The 22186-nt window shown below is 43.1% G+C and overlaps 1 protein-coding gene across 1 annotated transcript; it reads right to left on the reverse strand.

The window, feature by feature from the left end:
• Window positions 1-18977: 18977 nt before the first annotated feature.
• Window positions 18978-20779, reverse strand: LOC141646230 (berberine bridge enzyme-like 8). The gene has a single exon (XM_074454198.1). It carries the CDS (start codon window positions 20750-20752, stop codon window positions 19154-19156), a length of 1599 nt encoding a protein of 532 aa, XP_074310299.1. The 5' UTR covers window positions 20753-20779; the 3' UTR covers window positions 18978-19153.
• Window positions 20780-22186: the final 1407 nt, after the last annotated feature.

A 22186-nucleotide genomic window follows, 5' to 3' on the forward strand; every position in this document is an offset into this window, starting at 1 on the left:
GGAGGACTACCACAAGACACGGGTAGGCCACGGTGAAGCGGGCACCCGAAAGGAAGAGCCGCCGGGAGAATGCGATGAAGATCGCCGTGACATGAGTCGGTCACGGTCCGAGAGATTTAACAGAAATGAACTCGGCGGGCGCGGGGAGTTCAGGACCATACACCCGAAGCGGTACATCGGTCACACCCCCGGTCAAGTCTCCGGCCGAGGTCTTCGCCCGAGCAAGAATGAAGGGCGAAGTGGGCAAGACCCCCAAGACGAGGGCGGAAGGCGACGCAAGCCAATTTTGCGATTATCACGGTCGGCCGGCCATAAGACCGACAATCGTCGGCATCGAAGAACGCCATCGAGGAGCGATCCGAAAGGGGGCCCTCGGCAAGTATGTAGCGGGGCCCCGGAAACGAGCTCCGACGGGCGAATAGGAAATCGTATTCCAGTATGGGAGTGATCCGGTGGTTACCGGAGGAGACGAGAACGGAGGGTCGGCTAATGGGCACAAACGGCACCTAAATGAGCTTTACCAAGCCATCAACTTTGTGCCCACCACAGCGATCCCCGCTTCCACCGTCCCCGATATAACCATCGGAAAGAAAGACTACGAAGGAGTCGTAGCCCCGCACATGACGACCGCCGGTGGTCCACCCGGACATATCCAACCACTTGGTTAAGAGGTGCCTAATTGATACGGGCGCCTACACGAACATCATGTTCAGGGAATGCTTCCTCAATCTCGGCCCCAAGATTGAGGACCGAGCCCCCGCACCAACCCACTATACGCTTCTCCGGGGCCGGCCTAGTCCCCCGGGGTCAATCAAACTGCCGGTGATGTTTGGCAAGCCGATGCGGCCAAGAACGTTTGGTCCGAGTTCGTGGTCATTGATGGTACGTCTGCCTACAATGTTCTAATAGGCCGGGTTACTTTGAGCGAGGCCGATCTTTGTAATGTCCATCCGGCCCCGACATTGATGTATGTCTCGGACCGGGGGAGGCACAAAAGCTCGTCTCAAAGGACGAGAGAGACGAAATTGTCAATGTCCAAATATCCGCGGAGGGTGTAACATGCAATCCCTCAAAGTGGCGAAGAAATCAGAGAAGGGAAAGAGCCCATTCTTACGACAGGAGGGTGATCCGATGAGCACCAACAACGTCAGCATGGTCGAGGGAGCCGAGACCGAGCAAGTGGAAATTGACCTAGGACGCACCGTAACTCGTCGGTGTCGGCCTGGAGCCAAAATTTGAGCCGATCTCCTAGACCGCCGAGGAAGAACAAAGACGTCTTCGCGTACTCAGCCGCCGAGATGCCAGGCGTGAGCCGAGAGGTGATCGTTCACAAGCTGAACGTACTCTCCAACGCTCGCCCTGTCAAGCAGAAGATGAGGAACTCCTTGGCCGAAAAGGATGACGCCATCAAGGCCGAGGTAGATAAACTATTAGAGGCGGGCTTTATCATGCCTTGTACTTATCCTGAGTGGCTAGCAAATGTTGTAATGGTGAAGAAGTCATCAGGGGGGTGGAGGATGTGTGTTGATTTTACAAATCTTAATAAAGCATGCCCTAAAGATTGCTATTTCTGCCTCGAATAGATAGCTTAATTGACGCAACGGCAGGCTACACTATGCTGAGCCTGCTAGACGCCTTCTCAGGATACCATCAGGTATTCATGGCCGAAGAAGACATGCCTAAGTGCGCATTCATCACCATACACGGCACATACATGTATAAAATGAAGCCGTTCGGTTTGAAAAACGCTGGCGCAACTTACACTAGGCTGGTGGACAAAGTGTTTCAAGATCAAAAAGGGCGAAACATCGAGGCTTACGTCGACGATGCTATTGTAAAAAGCAAGTCTGACAGCGAGCACTTAGCCGACTTGAGCGAAACATTTTGTTCACTAAGGAAATACAAGATGAAACTTAACCCAATGAAGTGCAACTTCGGTGTCCGGCAGTAAGTTCCTCGGCGTGCTTGTCGGCGCCGGGGGAATTGATGCCAATCCAGAGAAAGTCCAAGCAATTTGGACCTACGGAGCCGAGGAATCGAAAAGAGGTTATGATGTTGACCAGGGAGAATGGCGGCTCTCGCCGTTTCATCTCTCGGTCGGTCACCGACAAGAGCACCCCATTCTTCAAAGTGTTGAAGGGGAATAAAGACTTGGTGGGGGAGGAACGAGCACGGCTTTCGTGCAATCGGAAGCTCATCTTCTAACTCTCCCGACCCCGTCCGGCCGATCTTTGGGGAGACGCTATATCTATACATAGCAGATTACCTCGGCCACGGTCGGTCCGTAATCGTCGAGAAGAAGACAAGCAAAGCAACACCCAATCTACTTTATCACCATACACTGCTGTCGCCGAAAGAAACTACCCACCGATCGAAAAAGCGGCCTTTGTTGTCGTCGTTGCCGCAAGGAAACTGAAACCTTACTTCGACGCACATCCCGTGACGGTCTTAACCGACCAACCATTGGAGAAAGCATTGGAAAAATTCGAAAAATCCGGCAGGCTCATCAAATGGGAAGTAGAGCTATCCGGCCTCGGCATTCAATACAAGCCGAGGCCCTCGATAAAGGGGCAGACACTTGCAGACTTCCTGGCCGAGTGCACATATCAAGAAGAACCAAACCCGAGAGTTTGGGAAGTATACACCGACGGGTCCTCCACGGCGAACACGGCTCAGAGCCGACATCCTTATCATTAGCCCAAACGGGACGAGTTTGAGTATGCCTTGAAGTTTACCTTCTCGGCCTCAAACAACGAATCCGAATACGAGGCGGTGATAATTGGAGTCGAGCTAGCTAGAGTCGCGGAGCGGAACACATTGTGTTGAAGACGGACTCACTATTGGTGACTAACCAAATCAGAGGAGAGTATGAGGCTCGAGACGACGGGATGGTAAGATACCTGGAAAGGGTAAAAGCTGACACCGCTAAATTGAAATCTTTCCAAATCTAATGCATCCCCAGGTCTGAGAACAACCGAGCCGACGCTCTCTCAAAACTTGCCTGTTCAAGCATCAAGAATCTCAGCCGGACCGTGCTGGTGCATATCAGGAATGCTAAAAGCATCACTGAGACCGTCGGCATGGTGGGCGACATCGAAGCCGAGACGACGTGGATGACTCTGATAATGAAATAAAAACTAACAAAAGAGTTACCGGAGGACCGCAGTCTCTCCCAGAAGATAAGAAGGATCGCCGCAAGGTACTTGGTGTTCGAAGGAGAACTATACAGAAGGTCCGTAATAAGACCACTTTTGAAATGTGTCGGCCCCCGACGCGGAGCTCATATCCGACAGAGATTCACGAAGGCATCGTGGACATCACATGGGGGCAAGAACGTTAGCCCACAAAGCTCTCTCCGAGCCGGCTACGGCCCACCATGCTTGAGGATTCCGAGCTAAGACCAAGAAGTGCAAGAATTGTCGGATGCATGCTCGGGTGATACACGCACCTTCCCGAGACCGCAACCAAGACTTAGCCCCTACCATTTGCACGGTGGGGGATGGATTTATTAGGGCCATTTCCGACGGCCTCCGGAGGAAGGAAGTACCGGATCGTCGCCGTTGATTACTTCACCAAATGGGTCGAAGGCGTCGCGGTACTTGCCAAGACCACGACGGCCGTGAGAAAGGTAATCTGGGAAAACATCATAACTCGTTTTGGGTTACCCCAAGTCATGGTATTTGACCACGGCCGAGAGTTTTGGAGTGACATGGTGATGAACTGGCTAGAAGAGCTCGGTATCAAGTTCGCATACTCCTCCGTCTGCCACCCTCGAGCAACGGGCGGCGGAAGCGCTAATAAAACAATCCTAAACGGGATAAAAAAGAAGGTTGAAGATCTAAAGGGAAGGTGGGTGATGAACTACCGGCGTCCCTGTGGTCCCTTAGAACCACGGAGAAAGAAGCAACGGGGTACAGTCCATTCCACCTAGTCTATGGGTCTGAAGCCGTCCTGCCAATTGAAGCATCGGTGCCGACATTCAGAACGCAAACCTTTAACCCAGTCGAAAATGAGGAAGGCCTGAAAACCTCCCTAGACCTGGTCGAAGAAAGCCGAGACACGGCACGGCTTAACTTGGCAGTGTATCAAAACCGAATGAGAAGAGCATACAACCGTAGGGTCCACAAAAGAGACTTAAAAGTAGGAGATCTAGTCCTAAGAAAGTCAGCCGCGACCAACAAAGGAAACATCCATGGTAAAATGACGGCCAACTGGGAAGGACCCTACAAAGTGGTTGAAGAAATGAAGCCGGGGACATACCGGCTGACAGACATGGAGGGAGTGCCTTTAATGAGCCATTGGAACACGGACAACCTAAGGAAATATTTCATATAGCGGCGGAGGTGTCCGGGACCGTTGTGGAAACCCCAACGTATGATTATACCTTATAAAAAGTGATCCAAGTTTTCCATCAAAATACTTGTCCCCTCCATAATCATGCCAGAGTAGACGCCGCGGCCAAAGCCGGGCAGTCACTACCGAAGTACAAAAGCGTATGGGCACTGTTGAGACGCAAATCTGACTGCCCCGGCCAATCCGGGAGTGGCAGAGGAAGCGATCAATATGTCTATAGATACGGAAAGCAGTCAAAACATAAACTCGGTTGCCTCGGCCAAAGCCGAGAGTGACGAGGGAAACGCGACTTGCCAACAGCAGTTGATACTCGCCACAACGACCAACATGCTTAGGAACGTATAAGTACGGCTGAGAAACGCAAATCGGACGCCTCGGCCAGACCGAGAGTGAAAGAGGAAGCGATCAACACGTCTCTGATCTGACGCCGTCGCGCCGTAACCCCGATTGCCTCGGCCAGACCGAGAGTGATGGGGACACAACGACCGATACGCTAACATGTTCACAACGGCGGTTGGGAACTGCAAATCTGACGCCTCGGCCAGACCGAGAGTAAAAGAGAAAGCGGCCGACATGCCAACATGTTTAAAAACGTTAAGTACAGTTGAGATACGCATTCTAACTGCCTCGGCCAAGCCGAAGGTAAAAACAGAAAAAAAAGCGCTCAACTAATAACGAAAGAAGACAACTCAGATAAGAATGAGATAAAGACCTCGGCCAAGCCGGAGGCAAAATGAACAAACTCTTATTGAAATGTTTTGGTGTAATACAAAGAAAGAAGTCGACGGCCGTCCCCATAGGGATAGCCTAAACACTACCTACCAAAGTTCAAAAAGAGAAAGGTACAAAGAAAAGGTTACGGACATAAGAATTGAAAGCGCCAAAAAAGATGGCGGGGAGGAAAGGCTCAATAGTTGGCCCCGAACAGTGAAATCGTCTCGAAGGGCGGGTGAATCCGTGTGACGACCGCCCGTCTCCCTATGCCTGTTTCGCTCGCCATCGCAGCAGCGTAGAGAATAAACATCACCATCGATGGGCGACTCGGAAGCCAACTTGGAAGCTTCAGTGCCTTTGCCCTCTCGCTTCCTCCCGGCCGCCTTCACCTTTTCAAAGATGGGCCGCCTTCTCCATGACCTCCTCGGCGGCCTTCTTCGCCTCTGCCTCCTCCGCAGCCTTCGCCTCCGCAGCAGCCGCCTTATCATCAAGCAGCTGGTCAAATTTTTGCCACGGGAAGAAGCCTTCAGGAAAGAGCTCTCTGATTACTTCCCTGGTAGCTTCTTCGGCCTGGTCCCGGTATTGGGCGCACATGTTAGGGATGACGTCAGTTTGGAGCGTCTCAATGTCCTTCTCCCTCTGGGCGAGGATAGCCCTTGTATTCCTGTGCGCCTTCGCCTGAGCCGTATACAGCGACTTCCATTCTTCCCTCTTATCAACAGCAAAGTCGAAAGCAGCCTGAAGCTTGTCCCGCTCCTCCCGCAGCTTAGCGGCGTCAGCCTCCGCAGCCTCAACCTTGGCCCTCTCGGCTAGGACCGCCTTCAAGATCCTCCCCGAGCTTTCGCTCGCCGAGAAAATCATTTTCGGCGGCCTGGAAGTCCTTCTTCGCCTTCTCGGCCTCTTGCTTAGAAGCATCAAGCTCAAGCCTAAGCCGTTCAAGCGCAGGAGCCGCCTCAGCCATGAGCTTCTCTTGCTCCATAATGTGAGCACCGGCTATTTCATTCCACTTCGCCAGCTTCCTGCACAATCTTGTGCCCTCCGCCACAATCTGAGCGGAGGAAATCTTCAGGGATGAGGAGTCGACGGTGACATTTTGATTGCCCGTCTGCACTGGCCGCTTCCCCAATTGCCGTTCAGTGGGACCGGCAGCCGGTGGCGGTTGATCTACAAAAAATTCGGACAAAGCATCCATGTCAACATTCATTGACATGCCAGAGAGCCTGTCATCAGGAACGCCTAATGAACCAGCTAAATCTGAGCCACAGGTTAGATCTGTACCAGGCTTGGCCTTCTTGGTTGGAGGACCCATTTCTTTACCGACCTCGGTAACAGCAGCGGCGGCCGACTCGGTCTCTTTTCTCTTATTCAAAGAAGGAGGAGCCTCCGCAACAGTGACCTCCTCCTCAACATCGATGACCACCTGCTGCTTTTGGACCACAGGGATTGAAGGCTGAGCCGGAGTTGACGCCGTCGCCGCCATAAACGTTGCCTTTGGTTTGCGGCGCGGCACGTTACTGGCAACCTTCGCCTGAGCCGCCGTCACATCCAGTGCCTTCAACTGCTGGTCCATGAGTTCGTTAGGAGCCGGTCTGCGATCACGCGGCAAGGCCTTAGGATGCAAATCAACAATTTTCCCGTCCTCGCCAAGTCCCAACCTCTTGAGGATATCCGACGATCCGGGCCAAAACGGTCCGTAAAAAAGAAACAAAGCAAGAGTTAAACGAAAGAAGATAAACCAAGGCCAAGATACAGAAACATAAAAAGCAAAGATGGGCCTCACACCGACCCCACTCACCCCGCCCGAGGGCGGTATGAGGCCGACGTGGCGAGCGGCTCATCCGAAGAATGATCTCGCGTCGGGGCATCCATCCCTTCGGCGTGCCATCCTTCTCAGCCTCAAACAGTTGCATTGCCCGCTTCTCATCCACATTAAGATAGACCCTGCTGGCGTCCATCTTGAGCTTATTCCGGGAGACATATTTCTCACGCTCCCCCCGACTCTCACACCGCAAATTGACGCGGTGCTGGAAGGACCGAGGCAGTGGATAATCCTCCAGAACCTCAACGTATACCCACCGCCCCTTCCAGTCCTTACAAGATGTAATTTTGGACACGGTAACGTAACCCGGCTCTGTCTGCACGCTGTACCACCCCGTGCCACCGAGGGTTGACGGCCGAAGATGATGAAGCCGGCGGAACAAGTTAACCGTTGGGACCTCCCCCTTAAAGAGACAGAGCCACACAAAGCCAATTATAGTCCTAATGGCCAACGGGTGCAATTGAGCCACGGCGACATTCATGGCTTTAATGATGGCCACAACGTATGCATTCAGAGGAAACCGGAGCCCATACTCCAGGTGTCTGATGTACACGCCGATACAGCCCTTGGGAGGGCAACAGACCACCTGACCCTCCTCAGGGATAACAATTTTATATTCCCTGCCGAAGGAGTAATGGTCCTCGAAAAGATAAGAACCGGAACAACTAACGAACTTATTCGTCCAGGCACGATCAGGGTTGATCGAACAGGCGTCGCCGTGATCCAAGAGACGCGGCCTCCCCTCATCAGAATGAGCCCTTTCCTCATCATCACCATCATCTTCAACATCATCACCATCATCCTTGAAATCCTCCAAATATTTTGGATCAATCTCAGGAGAAAGCGGCCTGGGACCCCCAACGGTTAACGGGGTGACAACCAGTGCCTCCTCTTCATCAGGGCGCGACGGGGAGCCCCCCGGCGCAGAAGTACTAGGTCCAGCATCAGCAGAAGACATGACAACAAATACTTAACAAATAAAAGTTGAAAAATTTGTTTGTTTACCTTGGAAAAGTGTTACGCCGAGTAACGCTTTGAAGACTAGAGAGAAGTTTCGTCAAAGAAGGCTAGAGAGAAGAAATTTTTTTGAGAAAGTGAATTTTTGGCGGCCAAAATCAGGGGCTAACTGCTCTATTTATAGAGCAAAGCCCATGAAACGGACCAATCAGGGCAAAGCCCATGAAGCGTCAACCAATCAACGCCGAGCCACGTGTCAAGCATGCAACCATGGAATGTCAATCGACAAACAGTTACAAAACTTCTTCAACACGCTCCTTGACAGAATGCAAATCGACGTATCTTCTTCAACACGATCCTTGGTATCTACTTGCCAAACGGCTCATTGTTCAACCGAGCTTGGCAAAGACCGGGTGGGGGCAATCAAAAGCACACAAAGACTCACAACCTCGGTCTCGGCCGGCGCCATTTTCTTTTCCACATTTGATGCCCTTTACACATCCATGTGGAGGGGGATACTGATACGGCCTGAGCAGAACCAAGCCGAGGAAGAAGAAGCCGGGGAAGAAATTTTTACTTACGCAGAATACGCTCAACACTCATCGAAGGTCCATACCACGGCATAGACTACGCTGGGGGCAAATTGATGGGGCATATTCTGCACCCGCTGACCGAGTCAACATATTGAGCAAGGTCAAAGATATCCACAGCAAGTCAACGTATTAGACATCTTAGCCGACGCACTGTCGGCCCGTCACTGGGTCTCGGCTAGGCAACTAGCCGGTAGGAGACATATCCGCGTACTCATATCCAAGACCCCTCGGCATGAAGTCAACCAGGTCCGCCGGTCTGCAATGGGTCCCTCGGCCGAGGGTAGATCAGTCTTTCCACCTGCTCTGCCACTTGGCCACTTGGCCACTACGTGACAAAAGGTGAAAGTCTATAAATATTCCTCAACCCTCATTGAGGAAAGGATCGAAAATATAACCTAAACATCTCATAATCTGGTATAAAACTCCCTTATCTCTCTACAAGATACTTTGCCAAGTAACACACAACTTAATCTCTTTAAGTTTACTGACTTGAGCGTCGGAGTGAGTTCGCTCGGTATCAAGCCGAGCCCTCAGTTTGTTCATTGTTTCAGGAGAGGCCGAAAGGAAGAGTCAAGCAAAGTCATTATTCTACAAGCTTACGTGGTAACAAATCCTGCTCCGGAATTACACCCGGAATAGCTCCTTAAAGGCGATTTAGCATAAAATTGGGCATGTTCATACATATTATAATGCTGCATTTTATTTATGATTGTCATATTTTAATTTTATATAATCTTTGAATTATGTAATTTTACTTAGTATGGCCTTAGTTTTAATTGATATTACCCGAAATGTATGGGAATATCGATTCGGTTGTAATTATTGTGATCTCGTATCACCGTTTTGTAATTTAATAGATTTATTTTATTTTAATTACAAATGTATAATAGGAAATTATTTAATTTATTATGTAATTTATTTATTCCTGAGTTCCTTGAAGTCGGTGCCATTCGAGAAGGCGATCCATCAAAGAAAGTGTTGCCTTGAAGTGCGTGCCAAGACCGAAGTTCAAGGGACCAAAGGAGTTGGTTTCCGAATTTGTAATAGTTTATTTGATATACTATTTTAGGAAGGCCATACTAGGATTTTATTTATTTATACTTTGCATTTTATTTTTATGTTGCATGCATCGCTAAATCGCGATAACTAAAACATGCATTATCATTTTATTGAGTATGTCGACCGTGTCAATTACAATTATCGTAGTTCACCACTTTAGTTCACTTAAAACGTGATAGATAATAAATTGACATGACCTCTCGCTAAAATAAACAATTGAGACTTAGCCTTACCAAAAAGTAGAAACCATGAAAACCTATTTCATGAGGGAGTGCGCTCGGCCCTACCGGGGTACAAACCTTGTTACGTAGGGGAAGTGGGTGATAAATGTCTATCCACCGAATTCATGTTGATAAGGGATGAATCGGCTCTACCGTGCCCAAGTTGATGTGGATTTGGATCATGGACACATTTATTCGAAATTTGGATTGAGCTCAACGGAAGTATTCGTGACCGTAGTCGCATGTGTTCCGGGCTAAAGATAAATATTAATGTAATTTTATCGACCAAGAGTTCTAAAAGTAGAATCGATTAAAGAGTTAATCCACCGAGTTATATTGATAAGGGATGAATCAGCCCTACCGTGCCCAAGTTAATATGAATTTGGATCTTGGAATCATTTATAATAGTTGGGTAGAGGTCACTACATAAATGCTCATATCTTGTTTAAATTTCATTTACAAGTATGACTAAAAAGACAAATGTTAATATTTGCTTTTCCTCCATACTTGTAGTTCATTACAATGAATCCATCAAACGCTACTACACCGATAAGTATTGAGTCTTGCCACAATGTTTTTGACGACGTTTGCTTCAACAATGATTTCGACACTACTAGAGAACTTCATTTTGGGATAGGTTCGGATGGAAACATAAACTTCATCACTTCTTCTAAACCTCCTACTACTACAAGATCTCTTGTGAGCCGGTCTCAGGAAGACCGCCTCATAAAATCTATGGGATCTTTGTCTTTGGAAGAGAAAGATGCCAAAACTAGTGGGAGCCGAAGCAATCAAGTTCTTGCTTCCAAGGGCATAAAGTTCAAGAAGAAGGGAAAGAAAGGAAAAAACTTCAAGCAAGTTGAAGATGAGTGCCATTATTGCTATGGGATGGGACATTGGCTTAGGAATTGTCCCGTATATTTGCGAAATATAAGGGAAGGAATCATCGTTCCAAAAGGTAAAATTCCTAAGGAAATTTATGTTATTGATGTAAATTATACTTCCACTACGACATGGGTACTGGATACCGGTTGTGGTTCTCACCTTTGTAATCATTTACAGGGGTTAAGAGACATGAAGAGGCTTAGCAAAGGAGATGTGGATCTACGCCTTGGAAATGGAGCTCGAGTAGCGGCCGAATCCAAGGGAACTTATGTATTAGCTTTGCCTAATGTATTTGAGTTGTATTTACATAATTGTTTTTATGTGCCTACACTTTCTAAAAACATTATTTCAATCGCTATGTTGGACATGGACGGTTTTTGTTTTGTCATTAAAAACAATCGTTGTACTATTTCAAGGAACGACTTGGTTATAGGCCAAGCTCCTTCCATTAATGGCATTTACATTTTAGAAACCTCGAATCCGATTAATGACATCTACAACATTCAATCAAATAAACTCAAATCAAGTGATCCAAATGAATCGTTCATTTGGCATTGTCGATTAGGTCACATAAACGAGAATCGCATCAAAAGATTAATTTCGACTAATGTGATTACACCATTTGATTATCAATCATATGGAACATGCGAATATTGCCTTCTTGGCAAGATGACTCGTAATCCTTTTAGCGGTAAAGGAACACGAGCTAGTGAACTATTGGGACTCATACATACCGATGTGTGTGGACCAATGAGTATCATCGCTCGAGGAAATTATGACTACTTCATAACCTTCACCGACGACTTGAGTAGACATGGGTATGTCTATTTAATGAAACATAAGAGTGAAGCTTTTGAGAAATTCAAGGAATTTCAAAATAAAGTAGAGAACCAATTGAACAAAAGGATAAAAGCACTACGATCCGATCGTGGTGGAGAATATCTTAGCCTTGAATTCGATTCACACTTGAAAGGTTGTGGTATTATATCACAACTTTCTCCACCCGGAACACCACAACTTAATGGTGTTGCCGAAAGGAGAAATCGAACCCTACTTGATATGGTTCGATCAATGATGAGTCAAACCGAGCTACCAAACTCGTTTTGGGGATTTGCGATTCAAACCGCAATTAGATCTTTGAATAATAGTCCCACAAAGACAACCGAAAAGACTCTATATGAGATGTGGACGGGAAGGGTTCCCAATATATCCTATATAAAGATTTGGGGATGTGATGCTTACGTCAAGGCAAATACCGACAACAAGCTTGCCCCAAGATTCGAAAAATGCATCTTTGTAGGTTACCCCTCGACCTCTCGAGGATACTACTTCTACAAACCTCAAGAAAACAAAGTGTTTTTGTCTTGCGAGGCTGTCTTCTTAGAAAGAGAATTTATTTCTAAGAGACAGAGTGGGAGAAATTTTGAACTTGATGAAGTTCAAGAGCCACAAACCGAGTTAGAGACGCCAGAAGATGTTCCTTCGTCGTCTAGCACGGTTGTCTCTCCTCCGCTTAGAAGAACGGGCCGAGTTATTCGCCATCCCGATCGATATGTGGGACTTATCGAAGAAGATGGAACACTCGATGTGTTGCTTTTAGAAAGTGACGAGCCCGCCACCTACAAGGCAGCAATCTCTAGTCCAAATTCCTCCTTATGGCTTGAAGCCATGAAGTCCGAGATGGATTCTATGCATGAAAACCAAGTTTGGAACTTGGTGGATTTGCCTAAAGGGGCAAGACCTCTTCAATGCAAATGGATTTTCAAGGTAAAGAATGGCATAGAAGGACATGATGATGTCTACAAAGCTAGGCTAGTGGCAAAAGGATTTACCCAAGTCCAAGGTCTTCATTATGATGAAACCTTCGCCCCCGTAGCCATGCTAAGATCCATACGGATTTTGTTAGCGATTGCCGCATTTCATGATTATGAAATATGGCAAATGGATGTCAAAACCGCTTTTCTAAATGGGCATTTAGAAGAGGAGGTGTACATGATACAACCTGAAGGTTTTGTCGATCCTAAAAATCCTAACAAAGTATGCAAACTTAAGAGATCCATTTATGGACTTAAGCAAGCATCAAGAAGTTGGAATCATCGATTCAATCATGTGATAAAAGAGAATGGTTTCACTCGAAGTGTTGAGGAACCATGTTTATACATGAAATTTAGTGGGAGCAATGTTGTGTTCCTAATCTTGTATGTCGATGACATACTACTCATTGGAAATGATATTCCAATGTTGTCTTCAGTTCAAAAGTGGTTAGGTAACCACTTCCAAATGAAGGATTTAGGAGAGGCACAACGCATATTAGGTATCCGGATCCATAGAGATAGATCCAAAAGGATATTGACACTAAGTCAAGAATCTTATGTTGATAAGATTCTTCGACGTTTCAGCATGGACAAATAAAAAAGGGGATTGGTACCTATGGTAACTGGGACAATATTGAGCAAGTCTCAATCGCCCTCCGAACCCCATGATGTTGAACGCATGAAGTTGATCCCTTATGCTTCCGCTGTTGGATCAATCATGTACGCCATGATATGCACACGTCCTGATGTCTCGTATGCCTTGAGCATGACGAGTAGATATCAAGGAAATCCAGGTGAGAGTCACTGGATAGCCGTCAAGAACATCCTTAAGTACTTGAGAAGAACTAAGGATTCTATCTTAGTGTTTGGAGGAGACACCGAGCTCCGTGTTAATGGTTACACGGACTCAAGTTTCCAAACGGATAGAGATGACATGAAATCACAAGCTGGTTTCGTTTTCATGCTCAATGGTGGTGCCGTTAGCTGGAGAAGCTTCAAGGAAGCTGGATGCATGATTCAACAACGGAGGTGAGTACATTGCAAAGCATCGAAGCGCCAAGGAAGTTTGTGTGGATCGTGCAATTCACGGAAGGTCTAAGAGTAGTACCTACCGCTAATGATCCCATCACTCTCTATTGTGATAATAGTAGGACGATCTTCCAAGCTAAAGAGCCAAAGTCTAGTAATAGATCTAGACATGTACTTAGAAAATATCATGTAATTAGAGATTTCATTGAAAGAAAGGAAATTGCGATATGTAAGGTTGGGACGGATGATAACATAGCTGATCCGCTCACCAAGCCTTTATCGCAGGCTAAGCATGATGGACATATGGTGTCCATGGGTCTTAAACGTGTACCAAGTTTGTGTTAGATTTTGAAATGAAATAAAAAGTGTTATTTTTGTTCATGTTCATAACTGCATTTGTCTTTTATCTTTTCTTTATACATTGTTACATCCAAACGGGTTGTAAAGACAATTGAACCCCGTTAAAGTGAACACGGATTAGCATTGTATTCGCCCATATTCACTTACATGAGGTGACGTCTCGAAGTGACTAGAGTGTGTTGCGATTGATGGCAAGTTCAAGTGCCATGGAGTCATGTGAGATGACTAGTCGATCACATAGGCAGACTGTTAGGAACACTTTGTCGGGCTAATGACCGCTTATAGAGTTGTGGCAAATTTATATAGCCTGGTCGTGGCGAGAGCTACTATAGTATTCTAATGAGTCGATTCTTTTGACTAAAGACTGTTTGCCTAAGGTGGCACAGTTTCAGATTAACTTTGATTTATGTTACTACGACCTTCGTAAATGGGGTCAAATGGGCATATTTTGGGTTATGATGGCTGTGGCTAGTCGAAGGGAATAAGTGCGATAGGAATTGTCCACCCCATGTCAGGGTTATAACAATATCTCAGGGCCACTCGAGGAGTAATGAACTGGAAATGCGTGGCCACGCTCGGAAGGTATCTATGGTAGAAAATTCCGGTCAATCAGTTATTCTCCAGATCGAGGAAACCACTCTCGATATGATCACTTGCAAGTACGACCTGAAAGACACCTTGCATTGAGTGGGAGATAGTAATAGGACAAGAGAATTGGTGACGCATACTTGTCGAGGACAAGTGGGAGATTGTTAGAATATGTGTCCTCCGACAATAATGTAATCACAACTGTCGATTATGATGATCACATGTTTAAATCTCATTTTAAGAATACATGTGGGATGTAATATTATACAGTCAACTTGTCCACACATATCGGTAATGATTGACTGACTAGAGTTTGACATTACTGTCGTACGACGGTGGTGATCAGTTGATCCCCTTAGGTCATACCTAAAGAATAACACTCTTAATTGATTATTTAATTGATCGTATATCGATACGGGTTAATTAAATTGCTTAAAATTGATGGACGATTTTGTGAGTATTATTGACGTATCTTATTGTAATTCGATTAAATAAGATACGGTCTAAGTAATCAAATTGTTTTATTACTTAGATAAAATTATTGTTTACGAACCAATTGAAACTGAATGAATAATTTATTATAAATAGAAGACGTTGTGATTTATAATTGGTAAACCGTTTTGGTACAAGTAATTATGAATTACTAAGTCGATTTGTACATGACGTATTTTTATTAATACGTTGATTTTTAATATGTTAAAAATACATGACAATTTCACATGACTAGTAACATGTGACAATTGACAAATGACAAATATAAAATGGACCTCCCATTTTATAAGTGCCGAAAAAAAAAATATGAAGGGAGTATTAGGTTTAAAATTGTGTTAATTATTTTAAGTGGAGAACAAAATAATTAGCTACCTAATTGTAGCCATGAAAGCCTACTTTCTCGGGAAGAAAATGTGCACCATGCATTGGCTCACCACACCTCCTCCCCACCGGTTTTTCTAAAGAGAAAAACATAGAGTTTTTCTCTATTATTCACTACTTCATATGATAATTTCTAGTGTAAGAAATCATCACTAATTCTCTCTACATCTTATGAAATATTAGAGAAATAAGAATCTCCAAAATCCTTCCCTTCTCTTGGCCGAATAAACAAGAGAACAAACAAATATTTTGGGTCAATTTTAGTAAGATTAATATTGTTCTAGTTCTAATAATATTAGTCTTTTAAGAGGTCACCTTGGGTATAAACTTTTGGGAGGGATTCTTCTTTGGATCCTTTGTTCATCCATATAAGGAAAGCTCAAGAACAAGTGAGAAGGAGAACTCATTTGTGTCCAAAATCCGTAACACCCAAAGTAAGAAAGACGGTTTTTCTCTTGTCTATTTTAGTTTGCATGCATAAGATCTAGTTTTAATTTTATGACTAAATTAAAATGTCACATATATGAATATGTTATATTAATGAGATTAATAATTCTAACAATTTATCGGGTATTCCACAGTGCCACTCGACCGAGTGGCCGGTTCACTCAACCGAGTGCCACTCACTCGATCGAGTATATGTCTTACTCGACCGAGTGCCAGCCACTCGTTCAGTTGGAGGTTCTACTCGGTCCACTGGAAGTCTACTAGGTCTAGTTGCTCTTACTTGATCTAGTGAATAGTCATCCTTTACTTCCGAGTATACGTGGGTCCCCTCATGTGTCCCGAGGTCCTTTGTGGATCCCAAAATATTTGGGTATTACAGATATAGTTTTAAAATACATAAAAGTTAGTTAGTTAATGCCTTATTTCTTTGACAACTTTAGTTTATTTTCAAAACTATATATTGTACTTTAGTTGTTATTTTGATTAATATACTAACAACATGTGGTTTTAAAAAAAAGTACCTTCAATAATGAGTCCAGTAATTCATGACACCTATGTGGAAATCCATTCAACAAATTCATGAGTAACTCAACCAATTGATCAACATCCAAGTACTAGTAACGATATCTTGTGTCACATATATTGGGTTTGTGAGTGTTCTAAGAATACTATGAGAAATAACAATAAAATGTAAACTAATAAATTATAGCAGGTATTAAAGGTAGGGGTGTAAACAATATAGAGTAAAACCTAGGGTGTTACGGGATCATAGGGGTAATCAAAGGGATTGGTCAAGGTTGTAGTCGCATTAGGGCCGAGGCTCTCGATCTTACAGTCCACCTAGGTCGAGTCGGGTTAGCTCTCGCGTACACTTGGTCTTCCCACCAACATCATGCAAAGTCTAACTACTCCTAAGGCTCTCGATCTTATAGGAGAAGTTGAATAGATAGAGATTCATGCAAGTTTGTCAATCAAACATTTCATCAAATATAACATATGCACTAGTTGGAACAACAACTTTTAATCAATTATTTACTCATTAAGCATGGATCTACCCTTTAATCATCCCCCTTACCCCCATTAACTCTAGCTAAGAGACTAAACACTACTCATCATGATTATCATGCCAATAATGTTGTCATTCATCATAACAAAGCTAAACATGATGATTAAGCAAAGTAATTAACAAAAGATTAAGTAGAGATTAAGGAATTATACCAACTTAAGAGGTGAACAAAATAAGGAAGAAAAATATAAAAAAAATCCTTGATTAGATGAAGAATTGTCACCTTTTTCAATAAAAAAACAAAGAAATCTTCAAGTACAAGAGTAGATCTGAGACTAATTAATAAATGATTAAGGAAAGATTAAGCTAATTAATTCACTAATTTAAGTGCTTAGGGTAAGTAATGGTAGTGTAAATGAGATATCCCTCTAATTAATTACAAGGGAGTATTTATACTTAGTACAAGTTTAGGGTTAACTAAGGGCTTAAATGAAGTGTTGGCCCAATAAGAGAAATTGTTGCCTTGCAAAACCTCCCCTTAGCCCGTGAGAGATGGGCCAAAAATGGCCAACTCAGAACCTTAACTCGCCCGACTTAGGTTCAATCCGCCTGAGTTGAAGCCGACTCGCCCGACTTGGGAGCTGGGTTGCTTGAGTTGGTTCTGCAAAAGGCTTCTCTTGGCTTTGGCTGCCCCAAGACTCGTGAGAGCTTCTCTTGGGTCTTGGGGGCTGGCTCCTCATTACCCAAAAACTTGATTATTGACCTACGGGTCCTTGACTTTATTTAACCTCTGCTTCATGCTTGATTGTTATATGCGTCCATTTAGTTCCAAAATGCTCGATTAATGCAAGAATATGGCTCTTTTCCTACGACGAGACACCATCTCATAGAATAGCAAATAAGAAGCTAAAGACATAATAAACGACCCTAATTATCATAAAAAAAAACATGCGAAACGAAGCTTGTTAGGGGGCTAAAAGTGATATGAACCACATCAGGAAGTTTGAACCCTTGACCTACAGTTTCTCTTTGACATTTTTTCATTTGAAGTGGCGTGGACCAAGGATGTCTATCATTAACTGTCTAGACTGGCTAAACTTGGCTGGGTTGGTTCTCAAGTCTCAACGTCTGTTGCATCACATTTTAACGTTCGCAACGACGAAGTCAACTTATGGAAAGACCTTTTCCAAGTTTAGGTTTTTCAATTTTTAGAGATAATAGTCCTTAACATTCCCCTCAACCAACTTTAATTATTGAGAGTTGTCGTTCATCCCTTAGATAAGTACTTGCCAATGTATGAAACTAATAAAATTGAGAGGAATTATCTATTGCATTCAATATGTCAATGAGCCATTATGTAAGTTGTTTTTATGGATGCTTTTGATCAACAAAAAAAGGATTTTAAATTCTTGAGGGGAGAGTTACTACTTACAATCGTTTTTGTTCTACTTTCTTTATTGCTTGTTTGTTTCTTTATGACAAGAAATACGTTTTTGTGTCCCAACTCTACTCTTTCTTTATGTGTTATTATAATACATGTGAGTTAGGCCCTGTTCTTTTGGACTTAATTTCAGTTCTAATCAGTTCAGTTCAGTTCAGTTCAGCTCCATTCAGTTCAGTTCAGTTCAGTTCAGCTCAATTCAGTTCAGTTCAGTTCAGTTCAGTTCAGATCAGTTCAGTTCAGTTCAGTTTATTTCAACATTACTATTATTATTCTTATTGATATTCTTATTATTATTTTTATATTAATGTATTTACTATTGTTATTATTATTATTATTATTATATTTTTTTTTATATTTATTATATTACTATTATATTTATTAATAATATTTATTAATAATATTTATTATTATTATTATTATTTATTGTTATTGTTATTGTTATTATTATTATTATTATTATTATTATTATTATTATAATATTTATTATTTTTATTATAATATTTATTATTATTATTATTATTATTAATTATAATAATTATAATATAATCTTTTTATTATTATTTCAGTTCAGTTCAGATCAGTTCAGTTCAGTTCAGTTCAGTTCAACTCCATTAAGTTCAGTTCAGTTCAGTTCAGTTCCATTAAGTTCAGTTCAGTTCAGTTCAGTTCAGTTCAGACAATTTCAGTCCAAAAGAACAGGGCCTTAATCAAATGTTTAAAAGTGGAAATTATAAAATTACATCTATTATTCCTCTGATAAAATCGGATTTGTATTATTGTAAAATTTAGTAAAAATGCGACAACAATTAATAATCTTATACAAAAACACACCTTTATAAAGAAATATTTATACAAATGCAAGAATTATTGCACACAACAAATTAAATCACAAAGCAACAATAAAATACCAAGTTTGGCTTATTCTATGACATGAATGAAATGAAATACATACACACATATAGCCTAATTAAAATAAAATAAAATGAAACTTCTAATGTGGAAGAGTAGGAATACTTTGCTCATTCCTAAAGAAGTTATCCGGATCAACCATGGTCTTAATCTTAACCAACCTATTAAAGTTATCCTTGAAGTACTTAATCCCATAACTCATACCTTCAATGTAACTCTTTTCTCCTTGATGATTAATGCCCAAATCAATGTCTCTATAATTAAGGAATGCTTCCCTAGGGTTCTTTGACACAAAAGGAGTCATGAACTTATGAAGTTTTCGAGTCAAAGTTATGTAATATCTGGCTTTCCCATCTACATTCCAATTAGCAGCATATTGTAGCTTGAACAAGTTACCGGCCCTATGGGGAAAAGGGGATGCATCAGCCGCAATCTCTGCCATACGACCACCGTAAGGGTTGAAAGTGAGTTGTGGTGTTTGTAGCTTAATCATCTTTTTCCATAACTTTTCTAAACCATATCTCGGAATTGGCTCCTTTACATAATCTGATTTTCTTTTGAGGTAGGGACTTGATGTTGTCCTATTTATCAAGGTTTCTAGTGGAGTACCAATAGCAAAGTCGTAATAGAAAAGAACCGATTCAGCCCAACTCATTTCAAGGCAATCCGACTTTTGTAAGTCTAACCGGGGAAAGTTTTTACTTACTAGAGATAGTAGGGTTTCTGTATCTCCTAGGAACAAACACCTAAATGTTGCTCTATTAATAGGAAGGCCTGTTTTCGTCGAGTTTGTAACGTCTAAGGTGAGTCTAATGAATGCGTTATGGTCCAATTTTGGTGCAACATGTTGATATTGATCAACAATATCGGTTAGGTTTTGTCCTAGCGTCCTGGAAACCTTAAAAACCGTTACCTTTTCAGGTACGTAGACTAACTTTATTTGATACGAGACAATAACACAAAAACTAGAACCTCCACCTCCACGAATAGCCCAAAATAAGTCCTCTCCCATGGCCTTACGGTCGAGAATTTGACCATTAACATCCACAATTATGGCATCAATAATATTATCGCTTGAAAGACCGTATTTTCTCATCATATTCCCATACCCTCCACCAGTGAAATGACCTCCAGCACCTACCGTGGGGCACACACTAGCCGGAAATGCTAAGATTTTACTCTTATTAGCAATTCCATAGTACACTTCACCTAATGTGGCTCCGGCCTCAACCCAAGCCGTCTCTTTCTCGACATCAACATCGACTGATCGAAGGTTGAACATGTCGACCATGAAGAAGGGGACAATGGAGATGTATGATAGGCCCTCGTAATCATGGCCTCCACTTCGGACCTTCATCTCTATGCCGTGTTCCTTAGCACAGAATATTGATGCTTGGATATGGGATACATGTTTTGCCGTAACAATGAGCAATGGTTTTCGAGTTGTAGAGGTATTAAACCTTAGGTTTCTTATGTAAGATTGTAACACCGATGAAAATGATGAATTTCCTTGTTCAAAAATCAATGAAGAAGGAATTGCATGATTGCTTAAGCATTTTGCAAGTCTATCTTCGATAGAATAATATTGACTTTCTGAATTTATAGCCGATGCCCTAGGAACATTTGATGAGCAAATTGCTATAAGAATTGCAAGAAATGCAAAAACTGACATTCTTATCATTTTATTATGTAATTTATGAAGCAAAGATGAATTATTTGTGTGATTTTCGAATTTTGCATGTCGATATTTATACACACGTATTTTTGTCATGAACATGCATAGTAGGGTATAGGTAATGGGTTGCGTATACTAATCTCGATCAAAGAAATAAAGATTATGAAGAAATTGGCCTACAATTTGTAAATGTTTGACGAAGAAAAGTATAACAAAGATACTAACACAGTTATTAAGACTTCACACCTCTACCTCGTTGTTTTGGTAAATTTCTACCAATTTAAGGTTAAAGTGACCGCCCTTTTTAGCCTCGTATCGGGGGGTTAAATTATATGTGATTTGTGACGGAATATGTATGTAATTAAGACAAAATAACGATTTAAGTAAAGTAGAGGACGAAAGAAGGAAATAATGACACAAGAGATTTTGGTGACGCGGAAAACCCGATGTGGGAAACAACCGCGGGGGGAGTCGGAATCCCACCAATAGTCCACTATGTAGTAATCGGAGTACAAGTACAATATACAACGGTCCGGATCTGATGAAGAATAACCTGTCCGGGGTGTAAAATAGACAGACGGAGTACTACCAGATGTCAGGGGTTATTTGTGGGTTTGTTCTTGTTCGTACGTAGGTTACTTTGTAGCATTGTATTCATGGTGCAGTAATTGATATGGTAATGATGGGATGATGTAGGGGATGATGTCATAGGTTTTGGCCATTGTTTATTTGTACGTAAGTATGGTGTTGAGGGGTTTGTACGTAGGGCTAAGATGTTGCTGCTTGGTTGCTAGCTTTTTCTTTTGTAGTACGCCGTTGTGTGTGTTCTTGTGTGGTTGAATATGGATCCCTCCTCTTGTTTGTCTTCCTTGTATTTATAGTGAATAAACCCTAGTGGGTTTATTAGGGTTCCCCACTTAATGGTCTTGTTCCTCAAGGTAGAGTTTGGTAACAACTTGGACTTTCCTTATTCAGAATATGGCAATAATTAGGATTTCCTTGTCTTACCCGGGATCTTATTAATATCTTAGTCCAAGCCGAACTCTTCTTCACCTGCTGTCCTTCCCCGAATTATTCTGCTTCCAGACCTGCCTCCCTGGCTCGGTCCATGGGCCCGACTCCCCTTGTATGTAATGGGTCCATTGCTCATTAATTACCCACTTATCTCGTGCCACGTAGCCCAGGCAAAATACGGTAATTTTGGCCCTAACAGTTGCCCCCAATTTCGCTTCTCAGCTTTGTTGAGGAGGGAAATTGATTCTTCGAGCTCGCCACTCGCCGCTATTCTCGCTACCGATAAACCGTTGCTATCCTTCTGGATTATGCTGCTATTCTGTTGGAAGGAGGTGCAGCCAACCTACTGTGACGGACCGCTGGAACAGACAGCTGAAGCTCCGATGGAGAAGTCTGCTGGAATTCTGCTGGAGCAAGCTGCTGGAT

Source organism: Silene latifolia, chromosome 3, assembly GCF_048544455.1.
Source record: "Silene latifolia isolate original U9 population chromosome 3, ASM4854445v1, whole genome shotgun sequence".
In the NCBI taxonomy this organism is placed as follows: Eukaryota; Viridiplantae; Streptophyta; class Magnoliopsida; order Caryophyllales; family Caryophyllaceae; genus Silene; species Silene latifolia.

Coding starts and splice junctions, on each gene's coding strand:
- LOC141646230 (XM_074454198.1), bottom strand. CDS start 20,752: ATGATAAGAATGTCAGTTTTTGCATTTCTTGCAATTCTTATAGCAATT.